At 29.6% G+C, this 23,920-nt stretch overlaps 2 protein-coding genes, 1 non-coding gene and 1 pseudogene across 3 annotated transcripts; 2 read left to right on the top strand and 2 right to left on the bottom strand.

The window, feature by feature from the left end:
• Positions 1-520: 520 nt before the first annotated feature.
• On the top strand, positions 521-592 carry TRNAD-GUC (transfer RNA aspartic acid (anticodon GUC)). Its single transcript has one exon. It is a non-coding gene; the product is annotated as a tRNA-Asp (tRNA).
• Positions 593-3,740: 3,148 nt separating this feature from the next.
• On the bottom strand, positions 3,741-4,491 carry LOC129309031 (mitochondrial outer membrane protein porin 2-like; annotated as a pseudogene).
• Positions 4,492-10,625: 6,134 nt separating this feature from the next.
• Positions 10,626-11,344, top strand: LOC129307892 (RING-H2 finger protein ATL2-like). The gene has a single exon (XM_054948833.1). The coding sequence runs from the start codon at positions 10,726-10,728 to the stop codon at positions 11,326-11,328; it is 603 nt and encodes a 200-aa protein (XP_054804808.1). The 5' UTR covers positions 10,626-10,725; the 3' UTR covers positions 11,329-11,344.
• A 1,953-nt stretch (positions 11,345-13,297) lies between these two features.
• LOC129309212 (protein COBRA-like) lies at positions 13,298-16,768 on the bottom strand. The gene is made up of 6 exons (XM_054950648.1): positions 16,488-16,768; positions 15,704-15,783; positions 14,854-15,310; positions 14,424-14,580; positions 14,054-14,331; positions 13,298-13,858 (listed from the first exon to the last, which is right to left on the bottom strand). Exons 1-6 carry the CDS (start codon positions 16,567-16,569, stop codon positions 13,566-13,568), a joined length of 1,347 nt encoding a protein of 448 aa, XP_054806623.1. The 5' UTR covers positions 16,570-16,768; the 3' UTR covers positions 13,298-13,565.
• Between the last annotated feature and the right edge of the window lie 7,152 nt (positions 16,769-23,920).

Here is a 23,920-nt window from a genome sequence, read left to right as displayed (position 1 = left end):
TGATGATTGGATTGAGAAACTATTAAGTATATCAAGTTTGAAAATAAGAATATGATTTTATTCTTTATGCAACGATATAAGCAGTTAATAAATTGTTTTTTATTCATTTAAAAAAATATTATTTTTTATTGAAAATAAAATAAAAATTTGTATGAACTGAAATAATATGTCAAATTGGAATTTTTATAAACATTTAACTCATCACGAGTAATTCACTCCACAGAAACCGAGGTTTGAAAAGAAAAAAAAACATAAGACATAAACCTATGCTCGAATAAATGAAATTTGATATATTAATTTTCAAGTTTAACATTAGCGTGAATAAGTTTGTACCCCCGCCCGGGGGGTGTAAGAATATGGGAAGAAAATATTGGGTCACTGGTAAAGTATCTGTGAATCAAATTAAATTGAAAAGCAGCACTATGTCCAAACCAATTCGTTAAAAACAAATCTTTGTTAAAATAAGTCTGAGACAGTGGTAAATAAGAGAGAGAGTCAAAGTGAATGCACTAGCAAATAAGTCGTTGTAGTATAGTGGTGAGTATTCCCGCCTGTCACGCGGGTGACCCGGGTTCGATCCCCGGCAACGGCGAACTCTTTTGCACAAATTAATTCCCTTTTGACTCCAGATCACCATCACATCACTCCCTCTTGCCCTATCGTTTGGGGTCGGCATATGTTTGGGCCATAGTTGGGCTTCACATTTTCCGCAATTCCCCATCTAATTTTTCTCATTTACATTTGCTCTCTCTCTCTCTCTCTCCCCCCCCTCCCCCCCCCCCTTCTTCATTTGCAAATTATACATATGGTCCTGCTATCAAGATGGATATAGTACATGATACCCCACATCACTAGCATATGGGACATTACTAGATTGAATCCCATAGATTACACGGATTTGAGGTCACATAAATGTAAGAATTTTTTAAATATGATATTAAACTAAAAATTAGAAACAAAATGTAATTAGAGAGGTGATTATGATTTATTTTAAAACATCATTACTTAAGCTAAAAAAATGTTAAGACATAAATTTTAAATTTTAATTGCGTAAACATGATAACTGAAGAGGACAGAGATTTTCTACATATCTATATTTATACTAATGAAGCAATTAAAACAGGAAATTATTTTATTTTTAAGACATGTATGCAATAATCCTACACGCTTTAACCTTTGACACTAATGTGCTAGATAGAGGGCAACTATCATCCACATACATTGCAGGATGATCAGTAATACAATCTTGGGAGAGTATTAATAAAAAAAACCTGAAATAATAAAAAAAGTTAAATGGAGTAATTAATAATTTAATTTTGGTTAATTTTTTTTATTAACGCTCTTGTGCTCTAATTTAAATCTCCCGTGGAAAGATAAAAGTAGATTAAAATAAATCAAAAAGAAAAAAAATAAGTCAAACCCCGGTCAATTAATCAAAAAAAATATTCAATAAAATTAATCAATGAGAAAGTAAATTAACATTAAGCTAAAGTATATCCACTAATCAAAAACAATCTTTTTCTGGTACAATTAAAAATACAAAAACAAAGTCATAATGAACATGAAAATCCAAATATACAGTCAATATAAAAAACAATAAGATTTTATCTAGAAAAAAAAAAATCAATTTTTGTTTGTATCTAGAAGTTTCATGTAGTGCAACCATGAATTTATTCCCGTGCATTGCATGGGTTTAAAAAAGATAAGATAATTTTTCAAGGTTAATTATCATTTTACCATTTTTAAAATTTGGGCGCCAAAGAGCAAAAACAATGATAATAATGTCAATCAGATTTAATACAGAAAAATAAAATAGCTATGGATTTGAATTCATCCTGGTATGTAAGCGATGGGAGAAAGTTGCTTTAGAATTAAAGATTTATTATATAGTACCCACAACTAATGACCTAAAAGTTTTATTATAAATAGATTAAAGTATACTTTTAATTATTTAACTTTATATAAAATTTTATTGTAGTTCCTTAATTTTAAAAAAGTGTATTTCTAGTCATTTAACTCTAATACTATTAGTTTCATCATGAAAATTTTTTATATTAAATTTTTAAATATTAAAAAAATACTTTTAAATGTTGACTTATTAAGTTTAATTTTTTTAAAATAACAATGATTGATATAAAAAATAATCATTTAAAACTAATAGTATTAAGGTTAAAAGACTAAAAATACAGTTTATAAAATTAAGGGACTAAAATAAAATTTTATGTAAAGTTAGGGGACTAAAAACATACTTTAAACTAAAATTGAACTTATAAAATTTATTGACATTATGCATGATCTTTCTAAAAATCTTTCAATTTTCTATATAAGTGATGGGGGAAGTTTCTTTAGAATTAAGACTTATTACCTAGTGCCCACAACTAATGACCTAAAAGTTCCATCATAAAATTAAACTTATAAAATTTATTAACATTGTTTCCAATCCTTTTGAAAATCTTTCAATTTTCTTTCTCTACTTTGTTCCTCGTAAAATTTCCTTCTTAATTTGGAACCTTGAAAATGGGTAATTTTCAATTGTTCTCATCCTCACCCGACCTCCAAAAAAATATAATCTCACAAATAACTCTTATGTTTGTCCTCCACGTTAAATAAAGACAAATAGGGTGATGAGTTTTTTTTTTAAAAAAAAACCCCATCTTCCATGGAAGTCCTTTCTCAATCTGATTGCTCATGTATAGATATTCTCTAATTTTAAATTTTACCTCTTACCAATAATGAAACTGATTCTCAATCTTCTATCATCTAATAATCAACATATTTGGCGACTAAAATATACTTTTATGGTATATATGTTTGATAATAGTTCCTTTGCTCTTCTTGGGGATTATAGCTTCATTTTTTTAATCAAGATGTATACTTAGTGCTTTTACATCCTTTGAATTGCATGTCTGATATACTTTTTTTTTTTTTTTGCCAAGATATACTTTTCATATCTAAACATTGTGTTTCATGACTTCATGAAACATACAAAACATGTTTATATCTACTTAGATCTCACTAGACATTAATGCTGCATTTTCTATACACCAAGTGAAATAAAACATTTTTTCTCTCATTTTGTCATAGCCTTATCAGTAACCTTGAGAAAGAGATCCTTCTCTCCTTTTTATATCCTATAGAAACATTTCAAAATAGTCAACAAGTAATCATTTTTTTGGACCAACAAAGAAGTGGTGGATAGTTATGATCATCCCCCCAACTTCAATACAAACCAAAAACAATTGGATAGCTTCCTCAGTTTCAAACTTGTAGATATTATAGTCCAGATATAGGATAACGCAATTTCCTCCAGTTACAAGATAATATTACAGTTACAAATAGAACTTGAGACTCTATCATCAATTGTTTCAATGTCATCTTTAAATGAGAAACCATGAGTGTCAATGTGCTTCTTCCTATCTTTTCTTTACCCTTCCTACCTCTCAATGTCCATTTGAACACATGACCTGTGGGAGGACACAAACCTCAACACCAACATGACACTTGAATGTTGATTGCCTCCTCCTCCTCCCTCCCTCCCTTCCTTTCTCTCTCTCTCTCTCTCTCTCTCTCTCTCTCTCTCTCTGTGTAAGGAAAAAAGTCCAATATACTATTTTCCTAAAGTTAAAAACAATTCAAACAAATAGATAGACTGAGTTTAGAAGATGTAGACTGAGTTTAGAAGATGTTGACTGCTACATAAATTTTAGGAGTTAATGAAAGGAAAGAAAACTTAAAATCTTTCATATCGCCAAGAAAATCATTAGTAGAATTGCCAACCCAAGTTTGGGATTTTTATCCAAGGCCTTTGTGTGAACATTGCACTGACTTTGGTATGACCTCATGCTGGAGGAGAGCCCCAAGATTCTCAAGATTGTTGAGCCTTGCTTTGACCTGTGTCAGATAGTCAACAGCAAATGACCCTCCAACCATAAAAGTGTTCTCATTTGCGAAAATTTTTCTACTTATCTCTCCTACAATAGCACATTTCTTAGATTGGTCTTGATGATGCACATATGATGTTCTAATGCTGTCTCCCTTGTCGCCACTGAAACAATTTAAACCTTTCTCAATGTCATTGCAAATTACTAAAAAATTTGGAACACTTATCATGATAACAGATGCTAAAAACAGAATTTTTGAAGCATATCAATTGGGTCTAGTCACACTACTCCCAGCAGTGTCTTTGTTAGTGCGGTATCATAGCCTACCTCAGCGCCACAAACAATGGTTGGAGTACCAATAGTGGCAAAAACATCAATAATAGGTGACTTTTTCAATGCAATGACTATTCTTACATTAATGTAATCATAGAAGCATTGAACCTTTAACTGCCAAAGCCAAGGTGAACATATTTTTCAAAATAAATGTGAGGACAAATTTCCTTGCTAGTAGATACAAACTTCTGGATACGAGAACTCTCATGAGCTCCCAAAATACATTAGGATGAGAGTCTAGCACTTTTGGATCACCAAATAAATCAAAAGCAACCATTCTCATTGAGAGTGTATATTCTTCAAGAAAAATTGAGTTGCTACACCATATGTAATTCCTTGAAACCTATATAAGATAAGGCTAATAGTTCTTCATTCATGTTTGAAAATTGTAAAATTGATAAGTAAAAACAATCTTAATTTACAATATGAAAGGTTGCTCCCATTCCTTCCAATTCCCTGGTTTGGCCATTAATCAAGGACCGGTTTAACATCACACTCAGTGCTGCAGAAGTTAAGACCTTGTACATTTCATTCCCAAAACTTGCCTCAGCAATTTTTCCTAGATTGAAACCATGACAATAAAACTGCTCAAAGGGGAGATCCCTAATTCTTGAAGCACCTGAAACAAAATTAATCTATATCACAATCCAATTAAGAATTGCATAATTCCTGTTTAATGTTCATGTTACTAATATGACCTTATTATTAATATTTACATATGTTTTTCAAAAATAATTGTAATTATAAGAATATATACTAAGGTATAAAATAGTTGGATTTAGTATTGATCACCATTTCTTATGATGCACAATCCTTTCGGTAAGTGAAAGAAAGTAAAAAATGGTGTCACAAGCACAAAAGCAACAGTCTTGCTGTGAAACATATACACATAAAGGTTATGTCTAAACATCACAAATAAAGAAAAATGACATATCAGAGCTGTCTAGTATTTGGCTCAAATTGGGGATGATGCTCATTCTACAAATATCACCGCCATTGAAAAAGCACCAATTAATAATAAAAAAATGTCTCGCACCAATGCTATTCGTCGTGTTTCAAATTGAAAACCATGAAAAAAAATAAATCAATGAACAATATAAAAAATATACATGAAGAAATCAAACCCTCACCCTTACCTTATCTCTATTGAGATAACTCCACCAGCGACAACAGCAATGATAAGGGAGGAGAGAGTAAAAGCCCCCAAATAAAAGAACAGTGACGTCTGGTGAAGCTCGATGTCCCTCCAATAGAAATGAAAAAATGAGGATTTGTCCCACCAAACTCAGAGAACCCTTTAAAGGAAGTGAATTTCCAAAAGAGGAAAAGAAATTCAAAGCATTATGAAGAAAGGGATGTTGTGAGTTTGGGTTTGGGATATGCAGTGGTGGCTCCAACATTAGTGTTGACAGCAATGACGACAACTTTTAGGCAAAAAATGGGCATGAGTGGTGATGCCATAGAGGCGGAAGTCGGTGGTGCTCAAACTTTCTTTTTAGCCAAAAGTGGTGCTCGAACTGAAAAAAATAAAGAACGAATAAAATGGTTTATGAAATGAAAAAAATATTTTTTTTATTAATAAGGCTAGCTAAAGCTAGGAGTTAAAACAAAACACAAAGATAACTAGTGTCTATGGGATAGAACCCCACTATAGCCACCATGAAATTTCATTTAGGAAGACCACTCTGTTAGCGGAGTTTTAAGCGAGTTGAGCCAAGCGATCAGCACATGTCATCGCTTCCCTAGGAGCATGCATCAATGTAAAATCTGTATGTGCAAACAACATTTCTTGTACTTCTAATATTTTCTCAAAAAACGGATGAGTGTTGCTTACTCCTCTATAAATGCAATTGATTGCATCCATTGAATCTAAATATATCAAAGCCTTTTTGATATTGAGGATTAAACAAAGATGGATCCCATGTTTAATGGCTTTTAGTTCAGCTATGGTGATTGGGAGGTTACCAAATTGCATTTAAATCCGCCTAACCATTCACTTGAAGAACTTCAGCCCAGCCCCCTGCATGATGCATTATTATGTTGGCCTAAGAATATGCATCTGCATCAACTCGTACACTGCCCAAAGGTGGTGCACTCTAGTGATGTCCATAATTTCCTGTTCTATTTCTATGTGTATTTGAAGAGCTGCCAAATCCCTCTCCTCCACAAGTTTCCTTCTACACGCATTGATATTATCCTTGGAAGTATGTTGGGTGCCTTCAAATCTATCCTTACATTTGTGCACCCACAATAGCCAGCAAAAGTTACTAAAAACTTTGATCCAAGGCCAATTTCGAAAACGGCCTCCTCTAATTTGGTGGTTTGCGTTCCATCTAATCCATTCCTGTACGTTACATGAGAAAACATTGGTCAAGATAGATAGGATTAATAATTTCCTTCCACGTGTTTTTGCTCTTGAGCAATATCTCAAAATACGTATTATGCTCTATTCCTGATCACACTCAAACGGGCATGAGGCATTTATGGTAAAACCCCTTCTCACTCTTAGTTGATTATTAGAAATGAAAAAAAATATGAAATTAAACAATTGCGCTTGAGGACTAAGAAAAAGGGGAAAATGGAGTCCCATGGGAACTTGTAGTAGACAAATGCCATAAATGGAGAAAATCGAATCAGATAATGCTCCCGTGTAAGTGGTGATTTACAATTTGAATTTGAAAAAAAGTGCAAGACGGGATATTAAAAGAAGGAAACATATTAAATGAAATCAAACCAATCAGAAAGTAATATTTACATGAGACTAAAGTGCATCAACCAACTAGAGTGAATGTTTTTTTGGCCAATCAAATTCATTCTACAACATTTGTATGATATAGATGATGATTGACTGATAAAAATCAAATATTTAATAAATATTAGTTTGATGATTTCATAAAAAAATAGTAGTATTTAGAAAGTATAAAATAAAATAAAATAAACAATTACATTTAAATAATTATACAAATAAAAATATAAATAATTATATTTTTATTTTCCAAATCACATATATTTTTTTATTTTATTTTAAATTTTTTGTCCCAATTATATCGAAATATAAACTATATTTTATTTTAATCCATGAATTTTATTCTAAGATGTATTATAATTTGCCGATTTAAGAAAAGTGTATATTTTTAGTTTTGTTCGTGTTATCCACAAATAAATTAAAAATTAAATAATAGTATTCTGTAGTTTATAAGTTATAATCTGTATATATTAAAAATATATTAAAAATAACTTAGTTTATTTTAGAATTCCTTATTGTTGTACATATTAAAAATATAAACAAAATTTTTTTATTTCTGCATAAATTACTTTATAATTCGTTATACATTGTATGTTAAAAATATGAAAAATAATTTGTTATCCTGGGATATGTTATCCCCACATAAACTAAAACTTAAATAATAATGTGCAAATTAAAATTTAAGAAAATCATCGAAAAAAATAAAATCTAGATAACAAATTGTTCGATCTTGTAAATTGTTATTATGTGCCAATTAAAATGATAGATATTATATTTTTATTTTAAATTTAGTATCAAATATGGTCAAGATGTTATTGTCATATTTCCCGCAAACAATATTGGGTTGCTTAATTTCTTTTATGCAAAGTATACTTATTAAAAAGTAAAAATGACAATATTACAATTCAGTGAAGTATTTTTATATTTTTATATGATTATTCGATTGGGTAGGCTTGAATATTGTTAAGCTGAGTTAACTTGACCTTTAAAAATATTTTTTCCATTTATATGGACTTAGTTAACAGCTCTATTTGATAGTTTAACTGATTCAATTTTTAACTTTATTTGATTCGATAGGAGGAAGAGAAAAAAAGGAGGGGAGGGGATAAGAGATGAGGGGAGAGGAGGGAAGGGAGGGGAAGGAGGGAAGGTGAGAGGATTCTCCAATTTGAGAGGAAGGTTTTAAAGAACCAAACAGACCTTAAAATAAGAAATTTTGAGTTCAATGCCCATGTAACCTGAAAAACGAAAATTATTATTATTATTATTACTATTATTATTACTATTACTATTTGCTGTGTACAGTGGAATTGTGCATGTGTGTTTTCTTTTTTTGCGCGGAAGTTTTCGATAGGATAGGGGGGAAAAAACTATCACCACAATAATAGTAATATCTGAACTATAAAAAATAAATAATTCAAAAATAGTGTAATTTTTTAGTATTAAATTTTTCCAATGCACATTGTTTTCAAAATAAACTTTAAATCACTACCTTTGATCTATTGAGAGTTCCTAACAAAGAATTTCACGAATATGGTATGCAGTTTTTCAAATTATTTCAAAATATATTTAATTTAAGAAAAACATATTCGCTGCGTAGCTCCGGCCTGTAAGGTAAACAACGGTATTTTTCTTTTTCGCTTGACAAACTAACCGAAGTATTAAATAATAATTTTTTAAAAAATTAAAATTTAATTGGAGCCCTGTACGGCTATACTTAGTTCTTCCCAACAAAATTTGTATCAGACATGCAACAATCACTGGAGTAGATACTAAAAACCTAACCATGTGCTTGGCTGGCCGGGGAGAAAAAAAGAAGAGAAAATGAAGAGGAAAAAAAAGAGAGAGAGATATAATTTTATTTCATTGTGCTTGGCTGAATGAAAAAAAAACTGAGGGAGAGAGAAAAATTATTAATTTTATATAGATAATAATAACTTTATTATTTATACAAATATTTATAAAATAAAATTTAACATTTTAACATATCATATGTATAATAATTTTTAACATATATTATTGACCGGACAAAAGCATAATTAAAAATTATTTTATCCAATATTGACAAAAAATATTTTATCCAATTCAAAATTTTATTTATTAAATTATTAAATATATAATATTTTAATTAAAAATTAACCTGAAAATTTAGAACTAACATTTGTTTAATTAGTCTAAAATTTAAATATACTGTTTGTTTAACAAAAGTTTATACTTAAAATATAACTACACTATAAATATCATGATAAAAATAGAGGAAAGCAAGAGGTGGCAATAAAAAAAATTAGTGGGCAAATTTAAAAATAAAATTTTCTTTTTAAAATCTTGCTTGGAGAAAAAAGTTAAGGTAAATATATGTGAGTCTTATATTTTTTTTTTTACTTTTTTTTTCTCTTCACTTTTATCTCCTCAATCAAGCAGACAAAAATGTTATTTTCTCTCTGTTTTTCCCTCCTACTTTTCTCTCTCCCTTACTTTTCTCTCCTACCAAACGTAGCATAAGATAGAAGTAGAAGTAAATAAAACAAGAAACAAACCCCAAAACATAGGACACAAAAGACAATCTGTTGTAGGGGCAAAATTATAAGTCGTTCGAGTATTTGTGGTAGTATAATTTTTTTCACATTCAGCTAAAATAGAGTCAATAATTTAAATAGATCAGACTTAAAATATCTAAATATAAGAAAAACTTATATAGTTAAACTCAACCTTAACATCTCAAACTTATTCAAATAAGTCTAAATAAACAAATTGTTAAATATTAATGGGAGAATTGCAATCAATCACTTCTCAAGAGAATTTATTGCAGATAAGGACTAATTTAAAATGAATTATTGTTAAAATGTGAAACATGATTTGTTATTTCTCAAATAGGACTTGTTGTTGGTTTTTGTCCATAATTAATTTCCTTGAGAAGGGGCTAGCTGTAATTGTCCCAATATTATTTTATTTTATTTTTAAATTTTATTTTTATTTTAGAAAATTAAGATTTTAAATTTTTTAATTTTATTTTAATATTATTTTATTAATAATAAAAATTTTGAGTATTCATGTTGAGCTCACTTAGATTCATGCTTGACCAAATTTTTTCAAGCTTATTCATGAGGCTTGAATAAGTCTGAAGTGAAAAAGATATTCTAAACTATCAAATTCCTTTAAGAATTTTCTAATTTATTTAGATTGATCCAAATTACTATCTCTAGTTAAAAATATCATGTTTAAAATGTAGTTAGTAAATATTCCATCGAATTAGATATACTTTTTAGCCAACTATACTGGATATTTTTTAAAAAACAAAAATCTCTCGAGGAAAGCCATTCAATAATTATTCAAAATATAAAAAACAGGTATATTTTTATATATCATTTTTAGATATCTACAAGATCAAGCTACTAACTGTTCTGATTAAATCCAAAACGTTCTGAATTTTGGATAATTTTATTTACATATACTTTATCAATTATCATTAAATTTTATATTTATTCTGATCTGACAAGCCATTTTTTAATTACTTTTATCCTAGTTCTAATAGATGTAATTAGAGTTTATCAGGAGCGGATCAAGATGACTCTTTTGTTTTGATAAAAGGATCTAAAATTTAAATTTCTCTTTAGAAACTCTATTCCAATACTTAAAAATTAAAATAAAATATTTATCCTGAAAAATCTAAAATCTATCTCCCTCAATCCTTATATATATATATATATATATATATATATTCATGAAAGGGCCTCTCATGCTTGTATTCATGCAGGAATTTTACTTATGGCTGACGATACCTTGCAGAGAATCTTCTTCGCCGTCATCGAGCATACTTTCGTAATTATAGTCTTTGCCGCTTTGCTTTGGCAACTTTGCCGTTACATTTTGGACCGGCGGCGCCGCTACCGCAGCAGTTCCCCTTCCGATGACGACGACGACATTCCCTCTGGTCTTCCTCTCTTCCACAACACTCCTCTTGACCCTTCGCTTTTCAAGTTCCTTCCCAGCTTCACCTACTCCTCCTCCTCCACCACCGCCGATGCAGACGAGAGCAGTGGCTCTCCTCTGGAGTGCGCCATCTGCTTGATCGAGTTCAAGGATCACCACAGAGGGCGAGTGCTTCCAAACTGCGACCACATCTTTCACCTCTATTGCATAGATAGGTGGCTCGGATCACACTCGACTTGCCCATTGTGCCGAAGGCTCGTCGATCCGCCGAGAATCAAGTCAGAGCATGAGAATAATGAAGCGTCTGGTGGAGAAGAATGTCAGTTAGAGGACGCGTCGAATGTAAACCTTCCTCCGCCGATTAGGTGCCCGAAAAAGACGATAGAATTGGGAGGAGTAATTCTAGAGATTCCTGACGAAGACCCTCGCCGAAGGTAGATCACGTCGTCGCGTGCTTCTGAGAGCTGGTTAACGGCTGGTGATTTAGCATATTTTTTGTATGCCTCATCAACTATAGCATTCCTTTTTCTTTTTCTTTTCCTTTTTTTTTCTTTTCCTTTCTCCTTTTTTTTTTTTTTTTTTTTTTTGCGCCATATACATCGAATCATTTATTCCTTTTCCATTGAATGAGTCTGCATGGCCTCACAAAAGCCACTGCTCCATTGAACTTTTACGAGAAAAATGTAATTTTTAATTTTTGTATTTTATTCATATTTTATTATAAATCTTTATATATTTTTTTTTATATTAGTTTTTTATACTTTTATTTTTTGATATTTTAGTGAACAAAATATAAGAACGTTAAAGGGACTCAGAACATCAAAAAATAAAAGTGTAGAACCTAAAACACAATATATATATATATAAGGACTTATAGCAAAATACAAGTAAAGGACTCAAAAATTATGTTTTTTCAATTTTGTAATATCTTTATGTATTCTGCCTCTTTAAAATACTTTTTTTTATGTATTAGATTATTTTTAGAAACAATGTTTAGAAGCTACTCAAAATAACTTTCTAAAATAATAAACAAAAATTTGAATTCCAATTATTTTCAAAAGTTTAAATAAACATCATAAAAACTTATAAAATAGATTTTGTCAAAAGTTAAAACTCTAAACATAATTAACTAATAATCACTTTTTTATTATTATAACAAGACATAAAATAATGCTTTCTTTTTATAAAATCTCTCTAAAATAAATCTCTTTTTATAAAATTTTTAAATTATTTAAAAATAAATTATTTTTTAATCTTAAACAAATAAGTCTATAATTTTTTTATTAAATTTTAATTAGTCATTACTCAGTACATGGTGATTCATATATTAAGTGCCTGTTTGTTTTAACTTATCTTATGAAAAAAAATATTTTTTTAAAATAATCTATTTTGTAAATTTTTATATTGTTTGTTTAAACTTTATTGATAATCAGAATCTGAAAAATTAATTTTTTTTACTATTTGAAAAATTTATTTTAAATATTTTTTAAAAATAATCTAATATGATAGATGAAAGATAATCCATTTGTTTAAAATTAAAAAATAAGTGATTAATAAATAGTTTAGAAATTTTATAAAAAATAATTATTCGTTAGTTATTTTTAAAGTTTATGATATATTTCTTGATTTCTGTTTTATAAAATAAGTTATTATTCTAAAATATATCACAAAATTAAAAATAACTAACTAATAATCATTTATTATTATTATAATCAAACATAAAATAATATTTTTTATAAAAATTTTAAATTATTTAAAAATTACTCATTTTTAATTTTAAACAAACAGCCATAATTGTTGTATATACTTGTTTATTCAAGCGCCGTTAAATAGTTGGTTATCGAACTATAAATTTTGTATTGATTGATGTATATTGAGATATTGATTGAATTAAAATTATTTACTTTGTAGTATATATTAATTTAATTATAATTTAGAAACAATTGGTAAACCTTTAAAAAATGAAATTATGAACAATTACTTCTACACTTCTCACAATAATTATCTTTACTTCTTCAGATGTTTAAAAACTATAAACATATTTGGTCAAAATATATTATCTACAAACATGCGCGCATCCTTTTAATCATTTTACAAATCCTTGCTACCTAATTTTGCAAATGCAAACCCTCATCATCATCTAATTTTGTAACATTTAATTTTGTAATTTTTTACTCGTGAAAATACACAGTAATACTAGTGTGTATAATTTATCAATCATTTTTTATGAAGTGTTCACTTGATCATATATATATATATATATATATATATCAAGATCCCAATTCTAGTTATATTTAAGTTTAAAAAATTATAAATTCTACTTTCAAAAGAATAAATGTATCTAGATTCATGCCACTGAAACAGTAATTTTGCTTGGCTAAAGGAAACGGTAATCAAACTGTCTAAATGATAGTGCAACGAAAAAATTTCATTAACTCACAAATAATTTGACAATGCAACACCTTAAAAATACGTGACTGACGCGTAAAAGCCAGAAATCTTGGAGGAAACTGGAAAGCATTTTGCACCTTGGTGACTTTCCTCTACTCCTCCTCCTTTTTTCTTTTTTCTTTTTTTTTGGGTCAAAGGTGACTTTCCTCTCCTTCATTTGCAAATGTGCATATATTATATATAACAGCTTCAATCTTCATCGATCGGTTCGAAGACATGATTGTCTATGAATTAGCCAATAAAAGTACCAAAGAAACAAAGGCAAACGTGGCGGTAGTTAGGAGGGAGAAAACTAGTTTTGAAGTTGCATTTGGCAGCCATGGGTAGGCATCAGGAGGAGGCATAACGCAGTTATCTCCATTGAAATAAATTCTCCGGGGAAAAGCCCAACCTTTGTCAAATGTGAAGGTTGATGCATCCTTTCTAAATAACAGCTCTGACTGTACATTCCCAAATTCTCCAGCTGATGACAGCAAATCGTTATAGAACTGTAATCCCCATAGCATGCCTGTATCATCTGCAAAATCCGGATTCCAAGTGATTACACAAGAACTGGAGCTGCGCCCTTTTTATTTGAAAATAGGTGGAAAAAATCAATTTAGTTGGTATAATGGGTATGTTTATTTTCCAGGCGGGGTCAACAAGCTGGAATTTGATCCGTTTGGTCCGTGATCAGAACGACTAGAATATGGGTAAGAAGAACAGAACTTACTCAAACCCTCGTAAGGTGTTAATGGCTTGTAATTAAAGCTAAAAAGCTGGGTCAGATTGTCAAAATTGGGGTGCTGCACAACAAGGTTCCATTGTGTATAGTTCATCCGGTAATTGAAATTCGTGACTGTGATCTTCACTCTCCAGTACTCTTTATAGTTGACTTTCACATGCCAATGCACTCGAATTGGACACATATGGCTGGTGCACTGGACAACAGGTGTATTACTAGCTTTGCCTGAAGATGCTACTACTGTGGCCAAGTGCGGGGAATTTGGGCTGTCAGACATAATTAGAAAGAATTCATCAGATGAGAACCAAAAAAGGGCTAAGTTTCACGTATTCTGTAGAAAATAATATCACGTGCTTACTCCACACAGCTTCCAGGCTCTGTTTTGTTTTGACAGCCACATGTGCAGGTTGGGCAGTTTACTATAGTATCATTATAGAAGGATGAAAGGGAAACACAGCAACTTGGGGTCTTTTGAGCAAGGAATTGAGAATATGTGCAGGTAACATTCCAGGTCACTGCCACAAAAGACGCAGATAAGGTTAAACAGATTTCAAGCTTGGTTTGAAAAGCATAATAATCATTGATACAACATTTATCAGACACCGCATCTAATAAAGGACAAAATCCAATGCAATTCTTTGAGTGTTTAACTGTTTATTATCAACTTAAACAAAACATGGCATTGTAGAGAAAATGAATGCGTGTAGATTGATGTAGGTTCTATCAAAGGAAGTGCTGGAAGACACAAGTAAAATCCCAAATTGCAGAGTCCTTTTCAATTAACTTACTCAATGCTTGAGTGGTTCTCCTTTTGTCATTGGTGACAAACTTGGTTGGTTTCACAATCTTCGCAGGGCCACAAGTGTATCCAGGCCCCGGTGCTTTGAGGGTGAAATTTCTAGGCAACTTGACAGTTTTGTTGGTAGTTCCAGCAAGGCCAACACTGACCTGAAATGAACTTACTGCTGTGGCTGGGTCCTGAGCCCATGAGTTCATTACTCCCCCTTTGCAGCAATTTGCAATCTGCTGATTGTACGGAGTTCCAGGAAGTAGATCCACCACCGTTGGATCCCTCTTGCAACAATGCGGGGGGTTCGCTTTGAACTTTGAGCAGTCACCTTGCTCGGTGGTTTGGGCTCCCATCATGTTCCAAATCACTTCCTTTTTAGCCCATGTCCATCCCAAGGTCCAGCCAGGGGCCTGAATGTGCCGATACTGTTGAAAGTTGTACATTGTAACCACAGCCTGCTTAAAATAACCAAGAAGGTTACAATATATGTTACAAAAAGGAAAGACAGCGACATACTCATTTCCCTTGATAAAATCATGTTAGAGTTTCATTGAAATACCAAGGTCAGTTTCGCTTTTGGACTAAATTATTAGTTGTTTCGTTGCCACTAAAGGCAGCCTATCCTGTCCTCCTCAAACATATTTATGCCGAAAGTCTCACTCTTACATAGTTCATAACTTATTCTATAGTACTCATCCAGTGACGTTTATACTGAAGAAATGGAATCAACACATAACTCGCAGAATTTTTCATATCAATTTATCTGTTACAGTATGAAAGCTATAATGATTTATTCTCAAAGACCATTTTGTTCCAAAGGTTTGGCGACAATATCTTCTAACGCTTACAACATAGCCATCTGGAGTCCAGCTTATGACATCCCATTTGATTGTTATGTTTCCACTTGGATCAAGAGGGTCATAGGCTTCTGTATGAAAGAGTCAGGACAATGAAAATCAGACTTGAATTCCACTATCATGAAAGCAAAAATAATGATAATAATAATAACCAGAGTTGTATTTTTTTTTTTAATACCAATTAATCGTTTCACAGAGATTATCAAAGGAAAATAAGAAAACAGAAATGACACTTAAGCCATGATTATTATCACGCTTCTTCAAGCTAGACAAAGTAACAGTGAGATGCTTTTAATTCCTCCTCTATTTTTCACCACTTGATTTTAAAGATGTTAAAAGATTTTCCAACCCACCCAATAAGATAAGGCTTGTTATTGTTGTAAAAGATTTGTAATTATGTCCCATCAAGTATGACCTTGAACTTCAATGGCAAGCTAGTATGGTTCTATGGAATGAACTGGAATGCACAATTAACATCAAGAAATGGAAAACTTCAAGCTCTCTGTTCTGTATTCTATTCACGAATAAGTACAAATCTCTGCAAATATTAGTTTTGAATAGCAAGCCAGAGCTATGAAGAAACACTAACGGCAAAAAGAGTATCAATTATAAGATCAGATCGGATTGTAGGGAACAATGCCACGGCCAAGGATTCTCCAGAAAGGAAATCTCCATATTCTAGAAAATGGAGCTTGGAAGCAAAGTCCAGCAGGAGAACACTTTCCGGGTAAAGGAAAGAAAGAAAGAAAAAAAGAGCTAGAAGAAGTGGTGATACCTGTGGAGGTGAATATGGAGCAAGAGAAGAGAAATGCGAGTAAGAAAGCGGAGGCAACAGATCCACTGATTGATGTCGCCATAGACTCAATTTCTGCGTGCAGAATCGCCGAGGGTATTTGGACAGGCCTCGAGATCTGCACGAGAAAGAGAGGCAAGGAAGGAGATGTGTTGGGCGGCCTTCGAGCTCACATGAGAAAGCAGGGAGGAGAGGTCGGGTGTGTTGAGAAGAGCAAGGACTCAAAAGCTCGAGCTGAAGCGAAGCTGTCACCAACGATGTGTATGTATGGAAACAAAATCTCACGAGAAGACCTGATACAGACTTAACTGTTTGTTTATTTATTTATTTATTTATTTATTTATTTTTGGATCACCGACTTAACTGTTTGGTGAGATTGATTAATCAACGTGAAATGTCTGTTATATAAATTGGAAGATTTTTTTTTTGGCCAAAAAATTGGAAGATTTATTAGATATTTGTAACTTTATAATAATTGTATAATTAACTTTGAATTCGGAAATCAAGCATTATATTGGGAAATCAAACAATTCTAAATCATTCGAAAATTAGCTGGAGTTAATATGGGATTTGGGGTAGATACAAAAAGGAGGACAACCACGATGGTGGGTCGGGTCGTGGCCAACGGCTCTGGAAGATCATACTATTAAACTTCCCACACTACGATCCTTGTCGGTGGATATCTTAATCTGGAGCCTGTGGTTGAGATTGACCAGTAATAGTATTAGCAACAATAATGGTTGTTTTTCCAACGCCTCCTCTAACCACATTGTCACACATGTAAAAATGATAATATAAGTCAACTCATAATCCATGAGTTAACCCACAATAAATTATGAGTTTGACATGATGAGTTAATATAACCTACATTTTATGCGGATTGTATTTCTACCAACTTATCAAGTAAATTAATGAACTAAGCTATCAATATAAAATATTTTTTATATCCATTTTGTTAAATTTTTAAAGATTACAAATTCATCATAATATTATAAGCTTTATTTATCATTAATTGTTAGCATCACATAATTAAATATAAAAATATAATTAACATGTAAAAGTCTGGAAAGTAAAATCAAATTTGACATTAATTTAAATAAAGGTTAGCAGGCTAACCTTTTTTTTTTCTAACTTAGAAATTTTGAATTCATTGAAGTAAAATGTAATAACAAAGATGCTACAAGAAAAAAATAAAATTAAGATTTGTTCACAACTTGACAGCCCAATATGTAACACACCAAATTTTTTTTTAAAAAAAAAATTTAACTCAATTATAGTTAGATTACAGTCACCCAACACATTTTATATCAATAAATTCAATATAAAAATATTTTATAATTGGCTTCAACTCACACAATATAACATTTCAGATAAATTTTTACCTCCCACATACCATTAGGTTAAATCACATTTGTCCATCCTTATACTCCCAACAAGTAAACTAAATCACATTTGTCCATCATTATACTCCCAACAAGTAAAATAAATAATTTAGTTAATTTTTAAAACAAGTTAGTTATTTGGCCTCATAATTATGCCATTTTAACCAATCCAAAGTAAACCAAATATTAAAATTACAGTCATCCAAAGTGTATCAAAAATAGAAATAGTTTGAAAGGCATGATTACATTTATATATTCATATAATTGTCAATAAACAAAAAACTCTAATATTGGCAATATAAAACATTATAAATCATAAATCAAATACCCAAAAGAGACAGTGGATCTATGCCACTAAGCCTCTGAGACTCCTCCACGTGTCACTCGTGGCTCTTCTCCTGAAAATTATTAACCACATAATGAGACTCAAAAGTCCCAGTAATCAAAGCCAATTTATGATAGTATATACAAACAGTTAAGTGTGTGCTTATTAAGTGAGAATTAAAAATGATATAATTCCAACAAATATAAAAAATATTACAATACACACAAACAACCATCCTTATATCCCTCCATTAACCTCGAGCCGTAGCTCTCACTCGGTGCTAAATTATCCAGCCAAAGGTAGATTAGCCTGAACCCTTACAAGCCACCTATTGAGCTCCAATAGGGGCGTACCACGTGGCACATAAATACAACAACAATAGCAAGTCTCCCAACACCTCCCACAATAATCAAACAAATTCATAATAATATTGTACAATTATATAATATTACAAAATTCATAATTTTCTCAATAATCACCCAATTAACATGAAGTAACACTAATCACAAATTAAAAGCATGGTTACCTCGTGGCTTTTTTAATAAATTATTCCTTATAAATTTCTCTCCCACCACAATCTTCACCAACAACACAATCTACAAATAACATATTATTTATAAATATTAGTTTCAATTATTGAAACTAATAAAATAATTCTAATAATAGAATTAAAAATATAACATAATTCCTAATCTAAATCTTAATACAAATCTAGAGTTAATACTATTAAGTAAAATTTTTAACTCCTCTTTTGCTCATTAATAAACATTAATAATCTAAAAATCAACTTCCAAACTAATTTTTATTATCAAAATTTTCTTTTTATTTCATAAATTCGCACCTAAAATACTCAAAAATTGAAAATTGAGTCTCAAACTTAGAATCATAATCCTATAGCCATAATAATTCATTTCTCATCCCAAATAATCATCTAAACCTTAATAAATCAACATATATTTTCAGATTTAATAAAAATATAGTTTAGGATTTGATCTTTAAGCCACAAATTCAAAGATCACCAATAAATTTATACTCTAGAATATTTATTATACTACTAATAACCTCAAAAACCATATTTATTCAACATAAATTCATCCCTCTTCCAAATCTTAAATTTTTTACCACTACAAAATCAGAAACCAAAGAGGAAAGATGACTAAAAAAGATTTTTAGAACACATACTTAGTCTTGAAAAGCTTAAAATCACACTCTAAATATCCTATTAAAAACTCTTACCTTAAAACCCAGCGCCAGTGAAACTAGATGCTCTTTCTGCCTCAGCTCGTGCACAGGAAAGAATGAAGAAATGAAGAAGTAAAGAAAGAAGGAAGGAGGTGGGTTTTTATAAAAAAAAATTTGTGGGTCTCACATTTTTTTATTATTTCTTCTTTCCTCTCTCTCCCTTTTTTTTATTATTATATACATAATCATTGCACCGAAAGTCGCTCTCATTTTTTTCTTTCTTTCCTTCCTCTTTCTCATACTTTTTCTTCTTCTTCTTTTTTTTATAATAATAATAATAATTTAATATATCTTTTTAATTAATTAATTTTTAATTAATTTTTTTATTTTTAATTTAGAATTATATCCTAAGTTAGATTTAATAATCATCTCCTACTAATTTACTTACCTCTAAATATTTTTCAAAATCTCTATTAACCTAAATTAACTATTAAAATTTAAATTGGGATGTTACACAATAACTCACAATTCAAAAAAAAAAAAGACGACTATATTGCTTATGCTTACTTGAAAATATTTTACTTAAATTATGAAAATAAATTTAGTTGGGTGCAAGTCACACTAGTGCATTTTGACTGGTTATGAATTTATCACTATCTCAATTGATTTGTTTTACAAAATAAATGATGGGTTATGTCCACTATACATTAAAGAAATGTATGATTTGCTTCCGCCAGTTATTTCTCTGATTGTATTATAAATTGAATGGTTTTGTAAAATGAGTCTTGAGCCTAAGCTTTTCAAATAAATCCTTTGATTCATGGTTGGTGAGTTATCATTTGTTTTGTGATTGAGTTGCATAAATATGTGATAGTGTGTATAGCATGATCATTGGCAAGAGCTCGCCTAAGGAGAAGAGTAGATTGATTTAAATCTATGTGGTATTGGCAGTGACTGCTAGAATCGAAAACTTACCTTGGTACCGATCGTTGGAATCGAAAGATAGCCTTTATCTCATAGTTGATTCAAGATTGTCCTACTTATTCCATAAGGGATTTGAACCTAACTAGTCTCCATCGATTCATGAGGAGGCTAAATTAGGGGTATAAAACTGCATAGTTATTAGTATTGGGGGAAATCGAATTACATAAGTGAGTAAGATGACCTAGGCCTGGTATGTAACCTCCGCCTATATTCACTTAATATAATTTAAATTATCCTAATAATTTGAACAATTGTAAGGGTTTGAGAATTGAGAGAACTATTTTGTGATTTTCATCTTTTTTTTTAAAAAAAATAAGTGGGTTAGCCTATTAGGTGTTCAAGCTATGCTAGGTGAGTCAAAACCGCCCCTTATAAAAATAAACCCATTTTTTCAACCTAATCTACTTTTTTTTAGGGTTGTTAGGTTGAGCTACGAGCACAACGTATATTACTAGCTCTAGTCTTATGTTCTGTTTATTTAATTTAATTTTCACTATATACAGAAATGGTCACTTTTTTGTATAATTCATCATAATTTAATCATAATACTGACATTGTTCACTATTTAAAACTAGCCATATTTTTGTATTAGTTATTTTATATTTTCTTAAAATAGAAACATGATGTTCATTATACTTTTGAAAGTAATTTATTTTTTATTTTTTGTAACAAACAAGTGCTTAATGTGCCCTCATTATGATAAATCTTTTATGACAACATGCTTAAAGGAAAACTAGCCTGGATCATGCTTACACGGGCTTAAAAAAAAAAAAAATTACAAGTAGCTTAAATACCAACATTTGCCTAGATCAGATGTTCATTATAATTTTTAAAATGATTTATTTTTCATAACAAATAAGTTCTTAATGTGCCCTCATTATGATAAATCTTTTATGACAACATGCTTAAAGGAAAACTAGCCTGGATCATGCTTACACAATCTTAATATAAAAAAATTACAAGTAGCTTAAATACCAACATTTGCCTAGATCAGATGTTCATTATATTTTTTAAAATGATTTATTTTTCATAACAAATAAGTTCTCAATGTGCCCCCATTATGATAAATCTTTTATGACAACATATTTAAGGGGAAGCTATCCTAGATCTCGTGCTTACACAGGTTTAATATAAGAAAATTACAAGAAGTAACTTAAATACTAACTTTTGCCTGGATCCGATGTTCATTATATTTTTTTAAAATGATTTATTTTTTGTAACAAACAAGTGCTTAATGTGCCCTCTTTATGATAAATCTTTTATGACAACGTGTTTAAGGGCAAACTAGCCTAGATCCCGCGCTTACACGAGTTTAATATAAGAAAAATACAAGTAACTTAAATACCAACATTTACAAAATTCCAACTTAAATAATAATGTTATCTTGTTTAACAAAATGAAGATTTGTTGACAAATATATTCAACTAGACTCAAATCTCATGCATTATACGAAATTGACCTAACACAATTGAGTGGATTAACTAACATTTCCCAATTGAATGGAGTACATCCATTTTTTGCTGCATGACTTCCATTGAATTTTGTATATAATGATATGTCTTATCTCTTACATGTTTCTTTTAGATTTTGTAAGATAGTAATTTGATTTTAAAAATTCAAATACCAACAAAAGACTAAATCCCGTGTGTTGCACAGATTTATCCCAGCATAATTGAGAGAAGAATATGATAATTCGAACTTTTAATTTTTATGATTTAAGAAATATTTTTTGGCTCAAAATTGTTGAAAAAGACTACTCCCTCCATTAAAAAATATAAGACATTTTTTAGAAAGTTGAATGTTAAAAAATGTAAAGTATTTTTAATATTTTGAGATGTAATAGTTGCTTTTTAAAAAAAAAGCCCCTATTGATAATGAATTTATATTTATTGTAGAGTATTTAATAGAGATAAATATAAAAAAATAGAGTTAGTTTGGAAGTAGATAACTACTTTATTAGGGGTAAGATTTACTTAAAAATGCCTTATATTTTTTAAATTATATTGATTATTATGCATATACTTTTGTTGATATTTATTTTAATATATAAATATCTGCTCATTATATAAATCAATTATCATTCTTTTTAATCGTTAGAGAAAATTTGTTAGTGATAATGGTTTATTGCTTTATTTTCAACATCAAAGACATTGAGTTCCAAATATTTTTTATTAAGAATATGATGACCATTTAGTTATAATCACCTTTTAGTTGACTAAGTTGTTTGAAATAAATATCATTTAATTTTTAATTATCCGGTTTCAACACCAAAAATGTTGTATTTTGTAATGCTTAAAGTTTCTTTAGTAATTTAATTATATGTCATTAATAAATGTTGAAGTTACATATTTCATTAGTATGTAATAATTTCCACTAAAAATATTATTTTTATATTATTTTTACTTAAAAAAACATTATAAGGTACTTTATTCAAACTGCAATATAAGTTAGAGTTAATTAATTCATGATTTATTAATAATATTAGTTGAAACTTTAAATTTTTAAAAATGTTCATATATTTTCATTTATGCCCTCATAAAATATTTTATATGAGAGCCTTGATGATAATAATTAAAATTTTGATACATAATTTTTTCAAAAAGAATAATAAATGAAATAAGGGTATGGTTGAAAAAATTATAAAAATTATTCAATATCTTAAATTTTAAATTAGGCAAGGTGTTTAAAAAATGTCTTGTATTATGATTTGAAATGGAGTATGTAATAGATGTTTTACTTCAAAAGGCACATTGTTATTAATTATTAATTAATGTCGCTTAAATAAACAATAAAAGGTATGTAATAAATGTTTTACTTCGGAAAGCACATTGTTATTAATTAGTAATTAATTATCATATATACGGGTCAACGTTGGAAGATAAATATAGATGTGAATCTGAGAATTTGATTTAAAAAAATTGTAAGAAGTAATATAAATAATAACATTTATAAATTTTTAATTTAAATAATAATAATAATATTATCTTGTTAACAAAAATGACGTTTTATTGTTTACACATACATACATACATACATATATATATATATATATATAAATGAATGAATGAATGTTAATTTTTTTTTTAAATTGAACATATTCTGTTAAGAAATAATAGATGTTTTTTGGTTACGGCTCATGTCTTGCTATTGATTTAAACAATAATATCTGTAATTATTAAAATTGTTATAGATTTTTTTTTTTTAAATCTAATGACTAATGGGTTAGAAAATGTAAATTAATGAAATCATTTGAAATAACTTCTTAACTAATATTAATGTGAAAAAATGAAAATAAAATCTTTCTAAATTATATAAATGATAATCTGCCTTTTTAAAATGCCATAATTTTATTGAAACTTCTAAAAACTTTTGTATCTAGGGATAAGAGGCAAAAATATCTTCTAATTTAAAAAAATACTAAATACTCTTACCTTTTAATTAAAATAATTTTACTTCTAAACTTTAAAAAAAAAAAACAATTTTACCCCACCATCAGCTCAAGCTTACGTTGACTATTACTTTGACCTTCATGTGTTCATGCG

Source organism: Prosopis cineraria, unplaced genomic scaffold, assembly GCF_029017545.1.
Source record: "Prosopis cineraria cultivar Desert tree isolate PC_DT_omini unplaced genomic scaffold, ASM2901754v1 PC4, whole genome shotgun sequence".
Lineage (NCBI taxonomy): Eukaryota > Viridiplantae > Streptophyta > Magnoliopsida > Fabales > Fabaceae > Prosopis > Prosopis cineraria.
The sequence above is the reverse complement of the archived record's forward strand: the minus strand, read 5'-3'. Positions and strand labels throughout refer to the sequence as shown.

What these genes read in the sequence shown, in the direction of transcription:
- LOC129309212 (XM_054950648.1), bottom strand. Translation starts at nt 16,569, where the DNA reads ATGGCGACATCAATCAGTGGATCTGTTGCCTCCGCTTTCTTACTCGCA. An exon ending in CTCCATATTCACCTCCACAG is followed by an intron (nt 15,784 to 16,487) that starts GTATCACCACTT and finishes TCTTTCATACAG; the next exon opens with AAGCCTATGACCCTCTTGAT. An exon ending in GAGAACCACTCAAGCATTGA is followed by an intron (nt 14,581 to 14,853) that starts GTAAGTTAATTG and finishes CTTTTGTGGCAG; the next exon opens with TGACCTGGAATGTTACCTGC.
- LOC129307892 (XM_054948833.1), top strand. Translation starts at nt 10,726, where the DNA reads ATGGCTGACGATACCTTGCAGAGAATCTTCTTCGCCGTCATCGAGCAT.